At 34.1% G+C, this 20,469-nt stretch overlaps 1 protein-coding gene across 2 annotated transcripts; it reads right to left on the bottom strand.

Moving 5' to 3' along the window:
- Positions 1-11,056: 11,056 nt before the first annotated feature.
- Positions 11,057-16,745, bottom strand: LOC109185424 (exosome complex component RRP42). Of its 2 annotated transcripts, XM_019335451.1 has the most exons (8): positions 16,320-16,745; positions 13,580-13,707; positions 12,795-12,851; positions 12,544-12,636; positions 12,265-12,343; positions 11,997-12,121; positions 11,602-11,745; positions 11,057-11,525 (listed from the first exon to the last, which is right to left on the bottom strand). In XM_019335451.1, exons 2-8 carry the CDS (start codon positions 13,703-13,705, stop codon positions 11,283-11,285), a joined length of 867 nt encoding a protein of 288 aa, XP_019190996.1. In that variant the 5' UTR covers positions 13,706-13,707; positions 16,320-16,745; the 3' UTR covers positions 11,057-11,282. The 2 variants fall into 2 exon arrangements, with proteins under 2 accessions (XP_019190996.1, XP_019190998.1); XM_019335453.1 differs by lacking the exon at positions 16,320-16,745 and having other exon boundaries at positions 13,580-13,803.
- Positions 16,746-20,469: the final 3,724 nt, after the last annotated feature.

The raw sequence follows: 20,469 nt of genomic DNA, 5'->3' as shown, positions 1-20,469 counted from the left end.
CTCATGAACTGGGCCCACCTGAAAGGAGTTAACAAACAACAAGTAGAAAACAAACTCGTTAGCACGAAGCTAAATATAACGCCACTCAACCCTGTAAAGTACTACAGTATATACTTTTGGAAAACATTTGTTTCACACACTTAGATCAAGTATTCTCAATCACTTAAGCAACATTTAAACATACTCAACAGGGTTTCTATATGCTTGCAACCTAAATATCAAATAGGCATACTTTCTCAATCATTTAGCCCATCTACAAGCTTATGCTTTCACATACATATCTTATCATGGCGATATACACTAATCATGCTCAAACTAATGGTTAATAATATACTTAAGCTTTAACAAGAAATCTCATGCTAACATAATCTCAATAACAATCTCATATCATCATATATCTCAATAAGCAATCTCATGCTATCGCATAACTCAATAAGCAATCTCATGCTATCATACACTCAATAAGCAATCTCATGTTATCATATGCTCAATAAGCAATCTCATGCTAACATATACTCAATAAGCAATCCCATGTCAACATTTACTCAATAAGCAATCACATGCTATCAAATATTCAATAAGAAATCTCATGCTAACATACAACTTCTAAGAAATCTCATGGTATCATATACTCAATAGGAAATCTCGTGCAATCTTGTAATCTCTAAGCAATCTCATGCAATCATATACTCAATATGCAATCTCGTGCAATTATATACTCAATATGCAATCTCGTGCAGTCATGTAATCTCTAAGCAATCTCATGCTAACATATACTCAATATGCAATCTCGTACAATCATGTAATCTCTAAGCAATCTCATGCAAACATATACTCAATATGCAATCTCGTGCAATCATATACTCAATATGCAATCTCGTGCAATCATGTAATCCCTAAGCAATCTCATGTTATCATATACTCAATATGCAATCTCGTGCAATCATGTAATCTCTAAGAAATCTCATGCTAACATATACTCAATATGCAATCTCGTGCAAATCATATACTCAATATGCAATCTCGTGCAAATCATTTAATCATGCAATAAGATGAACATGATGCTTTAGTATAAGTATAGATAGATATACATATACACTCTTACTCTTAAAAAGAAATACATTTTTCTGTGGAGGTTTCTTAGAGTCACAATGGCTCGCTTTCTTTACTTTCTCTAGAGTCACGTAAACTCGCTTTCTTTAGAGTCGTAATGACTCACTTCTTTAGAGTCACATTGACTCGCTTTCTTTAGAGTCACAATGACTCGCTTTCTATTCTTGCTCAAACTTTCTCATACTTCTTATTTCTCTTCTTGTGCGAGGCAGGTACTCCGCCTCAGCGAAGCCCTAGCGTACGGTGCAATCTTGTGCATCCGCCACATCCGTATCTACGGAACCTCTAACTCGTGGGGGAGGTAGGACCTTCACACTCGTGAATGGACCTATACATGTTCGGCAATCTAGCCGGCTTAATAATCAACTCACCCAGAGAACCACTCTCTTGGTTCTTAATCTTTCTTTCTTACTTGCTTTCTCTATAGAATCAGGTATCGTACTTTTAGTGTGCACACCCTAACCAGGATTCCGTGCCCGGCGGGAAGTCTCCAACCTCGTTACTCGGGAATATCGACTTCATTACATGGTAAATCTGTCGGCGCGCAATGTCCGTTTCTTTCTTTACTTTCTCTTTTCACTGATTTGTCGGTTCTATCCGATCTTATCTCTTTTCTTCCGAAAGGACATAATCCTAACGGTCCTCCAAAATACTATTTTCTCACCATGGATAGTATATATATATATATATATATATATATATATATATATATATATATATATATATATATATATATATATATATATATATATATATATATCTTATGCAACTTTTCTCATGCAACAACTTTATTTATGCAAACTTATGCACACAAAATCTCTACAACTTCTCTTTTCTCACAATTTGGAAATCAAATATCATGCAACCAAATAATGATTTTCCAAAATAGATATAAGTTTTTGAAAATAGTACTTAGGCTCACATTGGCCACTTATGCACTTTAAAAACATGTTATGCTCAAATATGCATTTTACTGTAAAATATGTTTCACAACTTCTTTCAATGTGAACTCTCAACAACTGCATAAACATGCTTTCAAATCATAACTTAGCAAATCTTCTTTGGCATACATTTAGCAAGTATTCAACAAGCACTGAATTCAAAATACTCAACATACACTCATTCACTGTAATCTAGAAATCAAGAAATCATGATATGTACACTTTCAAGCAACTAAGATTCTTGGCAAAAATCTCAACAAGTCTTAATAGCCATTTAGGCCTGCTTTTCTAGCATAACTTAATAAATATTGATCATCTTTCATTATTTAACAATCACATACTTATCATGCTTCTCAAACAATTAGCCAAGAGCCAACACTTAACATGTTCAAGTACTGCAAATGATCTCAGACAACATCTGTAACATTCTTCATCACAAATTCTAACACAAAAAGCTCATTTCTACTCCAAATTTAAACAAATCAATTTCCATACGTGCCATCGTGATGGCCCCGAGTGTCCGAGCCTCAAGGGCCCGCGAGTCCCAGTCCGAAACGACACGTAGCTGAGCCACAAGGGCTCGGCCAATGCACTGCTGTTGCCTGGCGGAATTCTCGGCGGGACTTGGGATGCCCCGCCTCCTGGCTCCGCCGTTTCACAACTCAGACCAACGGCCCTCACCAGGGGCCATGCCCTACCATTGGCTAGGCCCTTGAGTCTACCTGATGCACACTACCTTGTGCACCAGATGGTTCCTTTCACCTGCAAAAAAACTATTTTAGGCATTCTAACACTTCCAAAACCTCAACAACACATCATATATCAACAATAGATCACTTAATAGCTCAAACAGTTCAATAAACTAGTATTTCTACTCGTTTCTACAACAAAAATAGACTTCACATAGTCTAAGATAGCTTTGGGAGTCAATGGGTTATACCTTTGTTGCCTCTTCTTCTAGTTTTTCTTTCTTGTGTGGATCTCAGCCTCCACTCTACTCAAACACTACTTTCTTCACCTCTTAAACACCTCAACAACCAATACAAACAAAGCTTAAGATAGAAACTCAGAGGTTGAAACAAAGGAGGATGAAAACCTTAAATGAAGATGAATGGATGAGATTGGCCTAGGAACACTTACTGTGTTTTCTTTGGTTTCTTGTTGAGCTGCTAGGTAGGGAAGACCAGGAAGGAAAACAAGAGGCAATGGCTGAAAACATTTTATTTTATAGTGGTACTAAACCCTAGGAGAATCAACAATGATTGGTGGAGGGCAAATTGGTAATTTGGCTTAGCTCCTTAAAATATCAGGCATGAGGATGTGGAATCTAGTGGTTCACCAAGCTTCATGGACCAAAGTCTAAAATCATAATTTAAAATAGTTTTGGGGTCAAAAGTGTATTTTTCCAAAAATACTTTCTAGCCAACCACTTAGTTTAGGTTCCTCAAATTTCTCCTGGTTTCACTCAGATTGACTTTTGGATCAAAAACATGGTACGCAATGTGCCCGAAGTTCTAGGATTTTAAATTTAAAATAAGTCCCGGTGTTGAATTTACTTAAAAGTGACTCAAAATAATTTAGGAATAAGGGTCAAATAGGCCACTCAACCGCACACCAAAGTGCAATTAGGCCATTGAACTCGAAAAGAATGCAATTAAGCCATTGAACAAAACAAAAACATGCAATTTAGCCCAAAATGACTTGTTTACCTAGGGTAGCAAGTTACCAATTTTAAAATTAATTTTTAATAAATAATTAATTAAAATATTAAATAAAATTAAAATTAAAAAAAAAAAAACAGAAAATGGTGGCCGACAGTTTCTGTTTTTTTTATTTATTTATATTTTAATTATTTATTTATTTTAAAAATTATTTTTAAAATGGTAACTTGCTACACTAGGTAAACAAGTCATTTTGGGCTAAATTGCATTTTTTTTGTGTTGTTCAATGGCTCAATTGCATTCTTTTTGAGTTCAATGGCCTAATTGCACTTTGGTGTGCAGTTGGGTGGCCTATTTGACCCTTATTCCAATAATTTATTCAAACACCGATTTTATCGCAAAAATTTTTATAGAGTGAAAAATGACTATTTTGGAATTTCTTAAAACCAATTTTATAAAATTAAATTTTGGGTGACAACCTTCTTAGCGTCGCTTAGAAGCAACCACGACACCCCTCTCTCTGTCCACAACTCCTACCCCTCCTCACTTCGATGTTCAGGTTCAATACTGCCAGAGCTATTACCTGTTAGCGGCTGGCCTCCAACCGGAATCAACCACGGGTCTCCTACTGCCCTTGGGCCCTTAGCAACTCCCGCCCGCAACTTGATCCCGAAGGGGTACTGGTCGATGGGAATTCGTGCCTCCTGTGCCTTCAGACATAAATGATGAGAATGCCCCATCAATCCACAAAAGAAACAAAAGTTATGCAATCTCTCATACTTGAAAGTTACCTAACACGTTGTCTTATCACGCTTCACTAGCTTTTTTCGCCACTTTATCTGCCGTGATACAGGAATCGAGATACGGATCTGATAAAACATTCGTCACAGGGCTCCCACAAACCTCTCGTAACACTTTACAAAGGTGCCAAAGAAGTTGCCAATCTTCTCCTAGATCACATCCGATATGTAGTCGAGCAAGAGATCATGCAGCTGCACTCACATGTTAATGGAATCAAGAACCACATCGCCGGGTAGGACCCCATCAACACCCGTTGCATGTCCGACTCATGATAGAAGACGAACATGTACAAGTTTTGTTGTAACTCTGAAATCTGAACTCCCTTAATCGGTTGCCAAACCGAAGCCATAACCTGCATCATATACTCAACCTCCACAAACTTACTAGTCGAGAAACGACCAACAACAACCCATGTCGCCTCAACTCCCTCAGGGACTAATCCAACGTTCTCCCCAACCGGTTCGAACGCAACATCTCCATCCTCTAAGGCCATATCTGTCCAGCATTCCGTGTGACCAGCCACACCCCCATCTGTCGTTGGTATAGCCATGCAAGACGTGACTTCAACCAAAGAAAGTAGCGAGCGCACAGAGAGACGCTAGAGATCAGAAAAACCGGCGAGCAACCGGAGGAAAACCAAGAAAAACGACGAAATCCTAGAAAAACCTAGGAGAGCAAGCAAAACCTAGACAAAGCTAGAGGGAGAATTTGCATGAGTATACTGATATTATTCTTGTAATATTTTAATTTTATATTTTTGTAATTGCATCGTCAACTTCACGCGGATTTGGTTGAACATATATGAACCAACAACGGCAATTAATTTAAATCTTTTTTTTAATTTTTTATTCACTTTAATTTTTTTAACCACTTTGTAGTTTAGTTTTTAAGTAATTGATTTTAATTTTTAATTTAAGCAATTAGTAGTTTAATTTTAATTTTATAATTATCATTTTAATTAAATGTATGTATGTTTATATTAATTAATTTTTATTACAAATATAAATTTATAATTAAAATAAATGAAGAAATAATTAAAATATAGGATCATTTCAAAAAAAAAAATTAAAATATAGTATACTAAAATGGTGGATCCACCAAAAACTGAGAAAAACTTAAAACTAATGGGGAGAATGTAAATGCTAGGGCCTACAAAATTTGAGAAATACACCAACTATTGAGGATGCTCTAGATAATGTAAACTTTTGAAAATGATTTTTAATTTATTTTTTGTTACCTTCGTGAAAATTTCATTTTTTTTCAAATTCTTAAGTTATGTGTGTTTTTAAAATTGTCACATCAATTAGACATTGTGGTTCACTCCATGGTCCCACAGGTTCATGATCAATGATCCTAGACAGAATAAAATCGTTCCGTTTCAATATTTTCTTTAAATTTTTTTCATTCCAAACTGTCAGTCTGTCACTTTCCAATTCAAATTAGAAATATGCGGATAGTGTCTGAAGATTTTAGATTTGTCAACACTAATATACTTTTTAGAAATTCTTTATGCTATTAACTAAGTCAAATGAAAAATTACATGTATAGTAGTTTAATTATTTATAAATTATAAATATCTTCTCTCACTTTCAATTTTTTGAGATCTAGTCATTTAATTATTTATTAAATTAAATTATAAATTTATTATTATATTTAATAGAGTCATTCATATTTATTTGAAAGTAAAATTTTATGAATACATATTAATAACTTTTTAACGGTTTTTTTTTTAATTTTCACCACTTTTCTCCTTCAGGCAAATTGGTCTATTTGATCTATATAGTATTCTAATACCTCAATTTGATATGCTAAAATAATGCGAATTACAGGTAAAACTCATAAATTCATAATTTAATATTTAGTGTCGAATGAACTATAATTATATCAAATATGAATATATTATTCAATGATAATTTTTCTTTATAAGAGCTAGTCAGTTACATAAATGTCCTCGTAAAATATTTTCAAACGAAATTATATGGGTATAGTAGATGAAGGACTACATTTGGAACATGATAAGCAATTAAAGGATCAAATTTTAAACAATTAAAAATGAAGGGCGATATTTATAACTTCAAAATAACTAAAGGAGCAAAAGTGCAATATTTTCTTAATAAAAATATAAATTATTGTAACATCGTATTAATTATACAAGTTTCAATATAAATTTTTTTCTATAAATAATTTTTTTTGTTATAAATGAGAAATATATTTTTCACTCCAAAATTAATTATCGTAACATCATATTATATTAATTTCAATATAAAGTTTTCACTATGAATAACATTTAAAGAAAATCAATTAACCAATATATTTTTCACTCTCAAATTAATTATAGTTCACGTAATTAATATTTTTCATCGTTTTAATTTAAATGATCTAATTAAAAGGAGACTTTTTTTTTTTTTTTTGGAAGTTACTCCATAATCCATATAATATAGCAAAGCACTAATCTACTTTGTTGAAATTGTGCTCTTGAGAGGAAAGGTTAGTTTCATGTCTCTATCATTGAAGGAAAATGAACTTAGAATCCATGAGAATATGAGAACGTATATCGTGGAAAGAAAGAATATGAGAACGTATATCGTATGGTAGTCATTTTAATTGTCTTCTTTTATTAATTTTCCACTGCACATGTTTTTTGCATTTGATTAGATCCAAGGTTACTAAAATTAATATCTTGACCACAAACCTAGATTTTCTTTTTAAAAAATATGTTAAATTATTTTTGCTATGCATACTTAACGAATCGTTAATTTGTGATGAAATGATCCTTTGGATCATTTGAGCGAAACATTAAAATTTTCAAAGTTTACAAGTCTATTCACTCCCCCCTCTAGACTTGTACCCCAACCCTTCCGGACCAACATTGACCATCAATATAAGATACATTTTTAATATAACAAAAGTACAATATTTATGTATCGAATATACATTATTTGATAGTATATAAAATAATGTACTTTCTATACTCAAATAATGTACTTTTAAATAATGTATTTTTAATATATTAGAAATGTAGACCAAAGCTATGTGGACCATGGTCCATGGAATAATGATTGACGAGGCAAATTTTGGCAATTTATATCATGGATCAGGGTCCACATATCATTATGAACCCTAGGGTTGACACTATAACTTTGTTAAGGATGAATAGTTTTAAATATTAAAATATTTGAATATATTTTGAATAATATTGATATTACCTAATTTGTTTAATTAGATAATCTTAAAGGAGTTTGAACATATCCAAACTCTTTCTATCCTACAACTATAAATAGGAGCTCTGAGGAAGATCCTGAAGACATCCTAACACATCTTATAAACACCCGGGAAATATCCTAAGCTTTGAAGCTTATTCAGAGATCATAATATGATCCTAAAAATAAAAGCCCATTTATGAAGATCATACCAAGCATATTAATCCAAACCTCCATTGAAAATCAAGTCATTTGTATCTGGAGGCCCTTTAACGAAGATCAAGCCACTTGAGTTTCGAAGGCCTTTCAATGGAGTGTTCAAGGCATCCAAGTGAAGAATCAGAGGACTACACAGAGATCTTGTACCCGCACCACATTTATAATCTTTGTAAACTAGAATTTTGAATTTCAATATATATAATTAAATTTTCTTTATTCACAAATTGGCACGCCCAGTGGGATAGTTCTTTCTCTCATCTCTTCATATGCACATGCGTTTCAACCGAAATGGAGGCAAACCCTGTATGAAATTTGAGATGGATGACGCTAGAAGGTACTCCTTGGCACCAGTCGAAAAGGCCACATATCCTTCAAGTTAGACTCTTTGGCACGAGTTGAAACGACCTTATATCCATCAAGGTTCCTTGGCATGAATTGAAACGACCTCATGTACTTCAAAGCTCCTTAGCATGAGTCAAAACGACTTCATATCTTTCAAGATACTCCTTGGCACGAGTTGAAAATGGCCTCATATCTTTAAGTGTTGCAATATGAGTTGTGGTGTCGAGACAATTAACGTTATTTTGCTTCATTATTCCCTCGCATATTTTCCCTCTTTTACGTAGTATTTTACAGTTGTGTTGGTCTGCTGACCGGCTGCCTCTAAGCCGTAAAACCAACATTAGCATCATCCGTGGGGAACGATACAAAAGGTTCCGTCTTTAAACTTTATTAATGGCACAAACTAAACGCAGTAGACACTTGGAAAACGCCGGCCAAGCCGCCGTCGCCGTGGCTAACGGAAACATAGTCGTCGTTGTCAGCACTTGGAAAACGTCGGCCATGCCGCCGCCGACGTGGCTAACGGAAACATAGTCGTCATCGTTGCGCTTCCCTAGGAGATCTCCGTGAAACGCTTAGTCACCAAAATTCAGGCGAGAGATCAGCAGCACGTATGATAAGTGCCAAAGACATATAGTTTAAGGTCTATTAGGGGTGTGATTTGAGCTTAATTATGATCATTTGTGCGCCATTTTGAGTCATTGTAGGAAAGTTTGAGCTAAAAGGAGACGTGGCGGCATATTCCGGAGCAAAGTAAGATGAGGAAACATACATCCCAGAGCCGAGCCAAGAAGGAGCAACGCACGTTGGACGTGCATTGAGAAGAAACAGAAAGTTAAACGCACGGTCCAACGTGCGTTGGACGATCGCGTGGAACGGTCAAGTGAATGGCCAACGCACATTGGCCGCGCGTTGGACGCCACCCCCTTTCCCCACCCCCACCCCCCCCCCCCCCTTCTTACGTCTTTTTTATTTTTTATTTATTTATTTTTAAATTTTATTATTAAACATTGTTTAAAAATTATTAAAAATGTCAACTCAACTGCCACGTAAACAAGTAACATGCTAAAATTGATGGTAACCTGCTATCCGATGAAATTGCATACATTTTGAGTGTTCAGTGGCTTAAATGCACGTTTTTGGAGTGTTCAGTGACCTAATTGCACTTTTTTTTTTATTCAGGGGCCTAATTACATTTTCAGATTACGTTCAGTGACCTATTTGAACCTTATTCCTTAAGTAAATGTACATAGTCAAGGGACCAAATCCGGTATTAACTCTTCATTTTATACACACAATAGTTTCGTTATAGCAACACTAAATTATTATTTTAATTCAACTACAATTTATTTGATAATATACATTCAATGTATGAAACTTGCTATTCAGTTTCATTTTATACATACAATAGTTTCATTACAACAACACTAAAATATCATTTTAATTCAACTACAGTTTTATTTGACAATATACATTCAATGTATGAGCCCTACTATTTAGTTTCCTTTTATACACACAATAATTTCATTACAGCAATCATTTTAATTCAACTTACAGTTTCATTTAATAATATACATTTAATGTATGAGCCATGATATTCAATTTTATTTTATAAACACTAGTTTTATTATAAATTTACAACAACACTAAAGTATTATTTTAATCGCATTCAAAAAAGTATTATTTTAATCCAACTACAATTTTATTTGACATTGTAAATTCACTATGATAATGGATTCTTTATAACAACACTAAATATCATATTTTAGTCTGTGTTCTTTTTAATACATTTTATCAAGAAATGAAACATTGCCTATAAAATAACAATACTATCACTTCAATGAAGCTTTAGGCTTGGAAGAATGACCGTCGAAAAGATAAGAAAACAACCACATTGAAGCTTGGAGACGTAACAATGACATGCTAGAAAACTCTTAGGGGGTTTGGTTCAGGACTTCAGGTTATATTATATAATCAAGAGAATGTGACATTTTCAAATTTACATTCCTATGTTTGGTTCATATTCTCTGAGGGAATATAACATTCCCAGGGAATACAACATTCCCTCCATATAGGATTTTGAAGGGAATGTGATTCCCTTCATTTTGTTAGGTAATGTAAGATAACCTTGGATATTTAAAAATCTTGTCATTTTAATTCTAATTATTTAAAGATATATATTTTATGTTAGCTTATTATTATTATTATTATTATTATTATTATTATTATTATTATTATTATTATATAATTATTTTTGTAATTATATTATATCTTTTTTATTACGTTATGTTAGCATATAAAATAATTTTGTTTCTCAAATTTAAGATTTTAGTTAATATTTTAAAATCATGTAATTATATATGATACCGTTATCTTATTTAATTAATTTAATTTTAAAATTTATTAAAATATATGAAAATATGTTAAGGATATATATATATATATATAAAAGATAACCCTAAACCAAACATGATTATATTACATACCTTAATTTTAACCAAACAAAGGAATCTAACATCCCCAGTAATCTAACATTCCCAGCAATCTAACATTCCCTAAGGTAATCCAACATTTCCTAAGGTAATCTAACATTCCGTCAACCAAACGGCCCCTTAAAATTGATTTATCGCAACTGAAGTCGTTTTTTTCATTAAAAGAAACATCACCATTTTAAACAATAGTCCACAAAGTATAACAATTGCTTCAGGCCTTCAAAGCTCCATAACATTGACCTCCTAACATAGCTTCAAGTCCCTGTTGATAGAACGCATCATGAGCCAAACTTCAAGTTCTTAATATGATAGAATGAAAACTAAAATGTGGTTTGTTACACCTACAGCATGTAAGGATGATAAAGAAAAGCTTCTGCCTACAATACATATTCAGTCTCCAATCGCCAAAAAAGAAAATGAAAGAGCACTTTGAATACAATCAACGACAAAAATGAGGGATCTGAATTAAGTTAGTGACTGTCTAATTGCCCATAAAATCAATGAACAATGGTGTCATGATTCCTCTTCCTCACACGCTTCGGCAGCAGCTATCTTAGAATCCAAATCGTTTATTAACTCACTGCCCACAACCTGCGCTTTGTTTACCATGTCAAGAATGTCAGCTGGATCTAAACCTGCACCACCTCGTTTAGTCAACCCGCACACATGACCTTCCCTGTTAACTGAAATAGACACTGCTGAGCTCATTTGAGATTCCTCTTCTGAGGTCGCATCTACAATACAGTGCCTTCCAACCTGCAAATTTGTTCCAGGGAATGATGATGATGATGAAGATGAAAAGAGAGACCTTGAAATCAAAAGTTTCGGTTACCTTTGTCAAAGTGACTATAACTGGGACACTACTAGTGTCAAATTGTACAAATTCTTCATCACTCACATCAACTTCTGGCTGTTCATTAGACGAAGCATCTGCAGATACTTGGACCCTGGGAATACATGTATTGCTCAAGGCAGCCTGGAACAACAATGCAAAAATGCAATCAGCCCTATAGACTGAACTACCACCTAATCTGTCCTTTTCAGTAAAGTGATGTGCGCAGAAGCGCTGTCACGTCAAATGTGTAGTTCTGTAGCATGATTATTCTTTACACTACTATTTTTAAAACGCTAAATTTGTCAATAAGACAGAATTGGTAAAAAAGAAAAACCTTCTTCCTTTCCAGTAACACTTTTTAATTAAATAAAAGAATAAAAAGCTGAATATACCTTAATTGCAGCACCAAGGGCATCGAGTATATTCCCATCTGCACTGACCACAAGACCGTCTATGTATAGATCCCAACAAACTTTTCCTTGCACAACTGAGAGAGATGAAAGATCAATTGCAGCCCCTGCAGTAAAATTTAGAACCATTAGATTATTAACAAAAATACGAGCAAATAGTTCCGGCTCATTGGCCAGACCTTTCCAGTGCTTGATGGCATTTACGAGACCAAACATCCAAGGCACCTTGTGTTGGTTTATGTATACATACCTGCCCCACTTCTTCCACCAAGCAGACACCGCTGAAGAGCTGTTGAAAGTTCTGCAGACAACTCATCACCCCCTCTGCCCTAAAGGAAATGGTAACAAGAAGGATAAGCTTGACAATGTGAAGAATGAGGGAAATATCAACATAAGTACGGTGTTGCATCTAATTCAACAGTGAATAACATATTGAACAAATCACTAATAACATATGAACATGATTCAACATCAATTGTTAGTTTTTATTTAGACATGATTCAAAGTCAATGAAATTGATTTATGCAACCTCAAAAGTTGGCTCTGCTGTGGAACTGCAGTCTACATAAATAGAAACCCTTCCCTTGTCGGGGTAAGATGGACTTGGTTTTCCAAGTTCAGCCTGCAAACAGAAGAACAAACGGCATAAAAACCAAGGTTTCACCCCTAATAAATAAATAAAAAGAGTAAACCACAATTTGTAGAAATACTCTGTAATTAACTAACAGTAATTCATTCGAAACGAGGAGTAAGTTTTTCCTGCTCAGTCCAACAAAGTACCTTGACACTGGCAATGACATCAGTTGCGCCCATCTTGACTCTTGCTGAACCACTTGCCTTTAAAAGAATGAATAAATTATGAAATTACTTTTCAGGTGCCTTAAAGGATATATATATATATATATATATATATATATATATATATATATATAGAGAGAGAGAGAGAGAGAGAGAGAGAGTTAATACCCAAAATCATCCTCGACTATAGTGGTTTTTCTCAATTTCGTCCTAAACGACTTTGGTGACCTAATATCGTCCCAGACTTTTGTGTTTCACTCAATTTAGTCCCAGACTTTTGTGTTTTTGCTCAATTTAGTCCCTCATTTGTTATTCTGTCCATTTGGTGTTAAATAAATAGACAATTCAGTAATTTTAATATTGGCATCTCTTTACTCATAGACATGTGAACTGCGAAATTCCTTTTTTTTTTACGAATTACTCCTAAAACTGCGAATATAAAATTTGATTTGTAGGTCCGGGAGTAATTCTGGGTGTAATTCGTACAAGAAAAGGGAATTTCGCACTTCACAAGTTGAAAGTAAAGAGAGATCAATATTGACATTACTGAATTGTCCCTTAATTTAACACCAATTTGACGGAATAACAAATGGAGGACTAAGTTGAGCGAAACACAAAAGTCTGGGAGGATATTAGGTCACCAAAGTCGTTTAGGACGAAATTGAGAAAAACCACTATAGTTGAGGACGATTTTGGGTATTAACTCTATATATATATAATGGAAAAAGAGGAAAAACTTACTGTAACTGAAATCAGAAATACAATACCTGAGGGATGACCCCAATTTCAACATAAATGAGTCGATAAGCTAATCGTTTCCGACCATCTGTTCGCAAATCTTGAGCAATACCACCTTTAATGAAGTTCTTTTCTCCTACAGATAACCCTACCATAGCTGCAGGTCAAAATCACACATGTAACAACTGGATGGTGTTAATTATTCAGAGCACATCATGCTGTAGTACTTCATAGCATTAAAAGCATGTTACAAACTCTCTAACATTCCCATTCTTAAGGAAACTAACCGTCCTGACAAAAAAGAACATTTTATATAATAGCCACTTCTCAGATCATATTGCTATTAGGGCACAACAAAATGATGTTTTGGTAAGTATTTAAATTTTAAGCTATAATTGAATAGTAAAAACTTCAAGCAGCTGTTTTAAAGAAAAATACCTAACATAGCATCATATTAATGGCAGCCAAAAGTTGATTATAAAGTTTGTCAAATTACTCCCTTATGCATTTTATAAGGTACAGATGGTAAAGGCATTCTTTGAGTGCATATAAAAAATGATGCACTAGTTTAAACAAATGGACAAAATCATTTCCCACATCACTTTTCACTCTTTCTTACCCAAAAATCAGACAAACACCTAACACAACTTTCTTCCTCAATGTCATTGAACCAACAGAAGTACCACACTTTTTCCACAGCTTTTCTTTTACAACTTCTACTGTCATCTAACCACAAGCAGATTTTCTACCAAAGCATATTGTAGGTCTGCGGATATTTAACCTGAAAAGCCATCCCAGGTAATGGAACATTTCTAAGAAGCCCAACTTGCAACATTTTAACTACAGGTTCCCTTATATATTGATTAAAGTGGCTCAACAAAATCTATGAAAGAAGAACAAGCAAACAAAATGTGTCAATTAATACATATATCCTCTGAGATTCTGCTGAAAATTATGCTTCCTTCTTTAAGAACTGTTTCCGGCAATTCAGATTTGTTTGTCATATGAATTGCATCTAAAACTTCTTGTTCTTCACAACCAGTTGTGCTATGCTGCCTATGCAACACACACACATATATACTTCTACTATTTAATTACTTAAAGTAAATTCAATTAAGACTTATTTCCCCTTTATCCAGAGACGGAGCCAGAAATTCGGTTGAGGGGGGGCGAAACAGTAGAGACGGATTCAGAAAATTTTTTAAGAAAAGGCGAAACATTAAAACAAAAGAGATAATTTAAAAATAAATAAATAAACTACATAAGAAATATAATTGTAAATATTGTAGGATATGGACGAAAAATAAAACACATCGAAACTTTATAAAAATATTCATAACAAAATATGAAACATAATTAATAAAATAATTTGAATAGAAAACACATTATAAATTACACTTCTTATTATAGAGTGTGTGTAATATTAAAAAAGCTATTAAAAAAGAATTGTAAAACAATGTTAATGCTAAGATTGGAACCCTTAACCTCATTATTACCAAAGTTGTACTCTACCACCTACTCTAACTCACTTCTTGTTAATATTTTATAGTTTTTTATACTAATACTAAAACATATACTATATATACATATATACATACAAATACTATATAGGGGTGGGGGTGGGGTGAGGGGGGGCAGCCGCCCCCCCCCACCCCCCCTCTCCCTCCGTCCCTGCCTTTATCCATATATATATATACTTCTATTAGCACCATATCTTCTCCTAAAATGAAGTTAAACATTTCATTTCATATATCCTAATTTTAGTGCCCACTCTACTGCACAATTACTACTACAGCTCAAATTAAAACTAATGTTGGACCTTAAATCTTGAAGCTTTCATTGATTCACCTTAAAGCTGAATGATTTCCCGACTTTCATCCTTTCTTATGACTGATTTCAAAGCTAGTTAGAAGATAATCAAAATGGCCAATTGTCTAAAATGTTATAAACAAAATACTCCAATTATTCATCCATTAATGTAACACAAATTTAATTTATGTATAGCTAAGGAGAGAAGAGCTTCGAGTTTGAGAGAAACTACAAGCTGCAGAGAAATAATTTCCGGCAAAGATGGCACATGTGGCTTCCCTGGCATGCTTGGAGGCTGTCTTGAAAATTCTCTACACGAATCTAATTATCAAATCTATGCTTGCATAGCAAGTACTCAAGGAGTACAATAGGAATGGCAATGGGGCACTGCCCCCAAATACCCACCCCATTCTAGGGGTGAGCATCGGTCGGTTACGGTTAATAACCAACCGATAACCAAATAACCGAAGGTATTTTTTTAGTCTACCTAACCAACCGAACATACACTTATAATGGTCGGTTATTTCGGTAACCGAAAAACGAGGCTGTGTAGCATCCACATAAAGATTAAATAATTCTATAGTAAACATACAATACTAAATTACCATTACAAGTTTGAAACTGCCAAGAGCCAAAGTGCTAAATAGTTCGTACTGCCAAAGTGCCAATGCCATAGTTAATTAAGTCATAACTTCATAACACATTCAATAATTAAAAAAAAAAAAAAAAAAAAACAAAGTAATAACACAGTCCAAGTTTCCAACAACCAAAGTTCATCAACATTCAATTCAACAAAATCAAGTCATCATTGATCATGCTTCAATCTTAAATCTTCATTCATCAGCAAAATATCATCAACATAAAATTAAATTCGTGTGATTTTTTTTAATAAATCGAAGTGAGCAAATACTCAAATAGAAAATTAGAAATTATCAAATTAGTATGCCGTATGCAACTTACCTTTGAAAGAATGAAAGGTTTTGATTTGAGGGCAAGCCGCGAGCGAGTAGTGAGTTCCAGAGACTCAGAGATTTAAGGGCGTCAGTCACAGAGTCAGGCGAAGAGGAGCAGAGACCGGCGACTCCAGGCTCCAGCGAGGCCTAAGAACTGAGAATACGAGCGGCGACTTGGCGAGGCCTGCTTGACTGCTTGAGAACTGAGACGACGAGCGGCTAGGCCTACCTGAGAACTGAGAAGACTGAGAAGACGAGCTGCTAGGCCTACCTGAGAACTGAGAAGACGAGCGCGTCGACTCCGACCTCCGGCGAGGGTTGAGACTGAGAGCGAGAGGTAGAGGCAGAGAGTGAGGTTAGGGATTTAGGGGTTGTTTACCAAGGTTAGGGATTTAGGGGTTGTATACTCCTCTCTAGTGTTCGAATTTATGTACTTTTTCTGAGAAGGCTAATATTATCCCGTAAATCTCTTTCATTTTTAAAGGGAAAATGGCACTTTTTCCCCCTGTGTTATATACTTATAGCACTTTTCCCCCCTAAATTATTTAAGTGGCAGTTTTTCTCCCTGATATATTAAATGGACATATTTACCCTTAAAATAAATATTTCATTTATTTTTCTTTTCCAACAAATTATAATCACGATTTGAAAAAATAAAATACATTAATTTTTGAATTTTTCGAATACTTTAAAAATAAAAAATAAAATTTTAAAATAAAGTTTGAACCAACAGTTCAAATTGGATCCGAAATCGTGAACCGACGATTCAAAATAAAAACCAAATCGCGATTATATATACTTATATGTGAAAGTCAATATAAATGTGAAAAAAAAAAAAAACATACACTATTTGTAAATATTATAATTCTAATTTTAAGCTATTACTAGTAGTTCTGAATTATAACCGAAATTTTTTTATTTGATTGCTATAGTGTTCGGTTCAGTTCGAACCGAACCGTGGTCATCCCTAAGTATAAGCAATAATTTGTTGAAGAAGATAAATAAATAAAATATTTATTTTAAGGGTAGAAATGTCCATTTAATATTATCAGGGGAAAAAACTGCCACTTTTATAATAATTAAGGGGGCAAATGTGGATGCATGAATAACTTAGGGGGAAAAAGTGCTATAAGCATATAACACAGGAGGAAAAAGTGTCATTTTTCCTTTTTTAAAATGAGTCTCACTTCTATATCATCCCATTATAAATTATCTACTATTTATATTATATCTCTACAAATCTAATCAACTTTTAAAAGTGAGTCCAATATATTAAAATAACATTATTAATTATATTAATATATTGAAAAGTAAAAAAATAAAAATAAAAAAAAGTACAAAAGCTGCCGTAGTTGTTCAGAGTTTGCAAATTTGCAAACCCATTTCATAAAAATAGAAAAAAAATGATGTGACATTAGCCACATCAGCTTGCAAATGGGGCCCATTTGTAAAAGTGATTCCAACCTAAGATTTTGACATCTCCAAATCGAAGAAACACAGGTGATTAGTGCTTAGCCAAAAAGAAGGTTTTTTGTTTTTATAAGGGAAGGGGATATACATCCGTTTTCCCCTTTGATTATTTTTTTTATATAAGGGAATGAAATATACCCACATATACAAACTGAAAAAATGAAAAAATAGAAAAGAAAAAAAATAGAGAAACGAAGTAAACGGCCTTTCAGGATTTCCTGAGTGCTAAGACGATTGAGTGCGAGGTAGACTGGCAGAGAGAACAAAGAAGCGTGATTTTAGTGGCCTTTTTAGTTTTTACCCTTTTATATTATCATACTTCAATAATCAACTGGATACTACACCAATACAGAATATGGTTGACTGGTTTATGAAAATCTTTAGGCAGCTGCAGAAGGACCAAGTTTGCTCCTTCATTATGATTTGTTAGAACTTGTGGCAAGAAATTAAAAAATATGGGTCAGCCTCTTTTCTACAGGTAAAAGCATTGTTGACAAAACAAATTCCTTCCTTCATGATTGGAATCAAGTCCATGTACCCTCTTCTCAGGTTGTCAGCACGGTAGATTAGACTACTCCTCCAACTGGTTTCTTTAATTTTAATATCGATGCAGCGTTCGATTCTGACATTTTCCTACCAATATAAAATTGTAATTATACTAACATTTAAAATATAAACAACGATATTTAACTTTTTTTTTGCTGGCTCTATTACATTGTAGTATCTGTTCATATACTTTCTCAACCTACTAAAACACAATGAACCAATAACACCTCCACGGAGGCTTGAACTCATAATCTTCCAAATGAAAGTCCAACCCGGGTACCATTAGACCACATAGTCCAACGATATTTAACTTAATTAATAACTAATATAAGAATGCATACCTCATCCAAAATAACTAAATGAGTAAGTCATTGTGATTGACTCCAAGTAATATCTTCCAAAGTCTTATACTACAAAGTTGGCACTGGGAGATTACATCCCTTTGCACCATGAAGTCATGAACCACTTCATTGACCATGACTTTGACATGGATAGGTAATAGTGGCTCATTATGCACTATTGTGATCTCATTTGTAGTTGGGTAAATTGTACCCATTGCAACAACATATGGCTTGCCATCAAGATCACATAGTGTAAGGCTACACTTTTTTCAGCTCTACTGTTAATATTACCTTAATTGTGGTTACTGGATATACATCAATCGAATGACAGCTGCTTTGGGTTGGAGGTTGATCATAAGGCCCATAAGCACTTTGAGGAGTGCCAACCGAAACTCCTTGTGTGGCTGACATGTTCTTCATCAATACATTGAGTTGTTGGGTGAGAATTTCAATCTTGGGTTGCACCTCTAACAATGTGGCTTACCTGCACTTTTCCAACATCTTTTAGGCATCATCATCAATAGAAATAAGCCCACTCGGTGTGCCCCGTTTTTGCTCTAGTTTACCAAAGAGTTGTCGGATGGTGGAGTATGAACAAACTCCTCTTACAGTACCCGAACCTCGTTTATCCTCTAGTTTACCAAGAGCTGCTGACAATATGTCACGAAGTCTGTTCAGTTACGTTGAAATGTCCATTGACTAACTTCATCACATTTTTCTATCTGTTCCAATCAATAAGATAAAGCCAAGTATTAGTATTTTTATGAATATTATATATTCTTATAACAATTTTTAAAAAATAGTACTTACAATTTTATGAAACACCTCATGTGTTTTCTCATTTAGAATGTAATAACTTCCTTCTTTTAACTTCTTAACTCTTGCCCGTACTCAGTAAAAATTGCGATTATCGGAAGTAATGACGAGCTAACAGAAGCACAAGAAGATTGTGAAGATAGAGGGTCTGATATATCTCGAATAACAACAAGTAACACGTGCTGCATTAATACATGACAATCATGAGACTTCATGCCAACTAATTTAAGGTCATTTATTGACACAAATTTTTTAATATTCGATGAATAACCAGAAGGAACCTTGACATCATTTAAACAAGCACAAAAACTTATTTTCTCTTTTTTTGGACAAAGTATGACAAGTTGGAGGTAAGTATGTCCGTTTTTCCTGATTCTTGTGGTGCTAACTTCTCCCGTATTCCCATGTCAACCATATCCTTTATAGCTTTAGTACCATCTTTTGTCTTCCCCTGAATGTTTAGCAGTGTTCCAATAATGTTGTCACAAACATTCTTCTCAATATGCATCACATCAAGACATTGTCTAACTGCTAAATGCTCCCAATATAGTAGATCCCAAAATATAGACATCTTTTTCCAGAGAGTCTTCTTAGTAGTCTTACAAGTTTTGCCAAAAGCAACATCAACATTTTAAACACGTTCATAAGCCGCATGTCCAGATAAAGGCAAACATCAAGTCTCTAATTTTCCATTGAAAGTTTTTTTTCTTCTTTCGATAAGGATGACCAATTGGGAGGAATGTCCTATGACTCATGAACAAATTCTTTTTACTGTTACTCAACCATAAATTCGGAGTTTCATCTTCACAAATAGGACATACCTTAGCTCCTTTAGTAGTATAACCTGATAGGTTACCATAAGCTGGAAAATCATTTATGGTGCAAAAGATCATTGCACGTAAGGTAAAATTGCTTCGACTATAAGCATCATACACCGGCACACCTTCATTCCACAACATCTTTAAATCTTCAATAAGTGGCGCT

The sequence above is a fragment of the Ipomoea nil genome, unplaced genomic scaffold (genome assembly GCF_001879475.1).
Source record: "Ipomoea nil cultivar Tokyo-kokei standard unplaced genomic scaffold, Asagao_1.1 scaffold1317, whole genome shotgun sequence".
NCBI lineage: Eukaryota > Viridiplantae > Streptophyta > Magnoliopsida > Solanales > Convolvulaceae > Ipomoea > Ipomoea nil.
Note: the sequence above shows the minus strand (reverse complement) of the source record. Positions and strands in the feature narration are given on the sequence as shown.

Bases quoted from the DNA above. Each gene is read 5' to 3' on its own strand.
- LOC109185424 (XM_019335451.1), bottom strand. From the start codon at position 13,705: ATGGTAGGGTTATCTGTAGGAGAAAAGAACTTCATTAAAGGTGGTATT. The intron at 12,637-12,794 runs GTACTTTGTTGG...TTCTGTTTGCAG, and splicing joins ATGTCATTGCCAGTGTCAAG to GCTGAACTTGGAAAACCAAG. The intron at 11,526-11,601 runs GTAACCGAAACT...ACAAATTTGCAG, and splicing joins TTATAGTCACTTTGACAAAG to GTTGGAAGGCACTGTATTGT.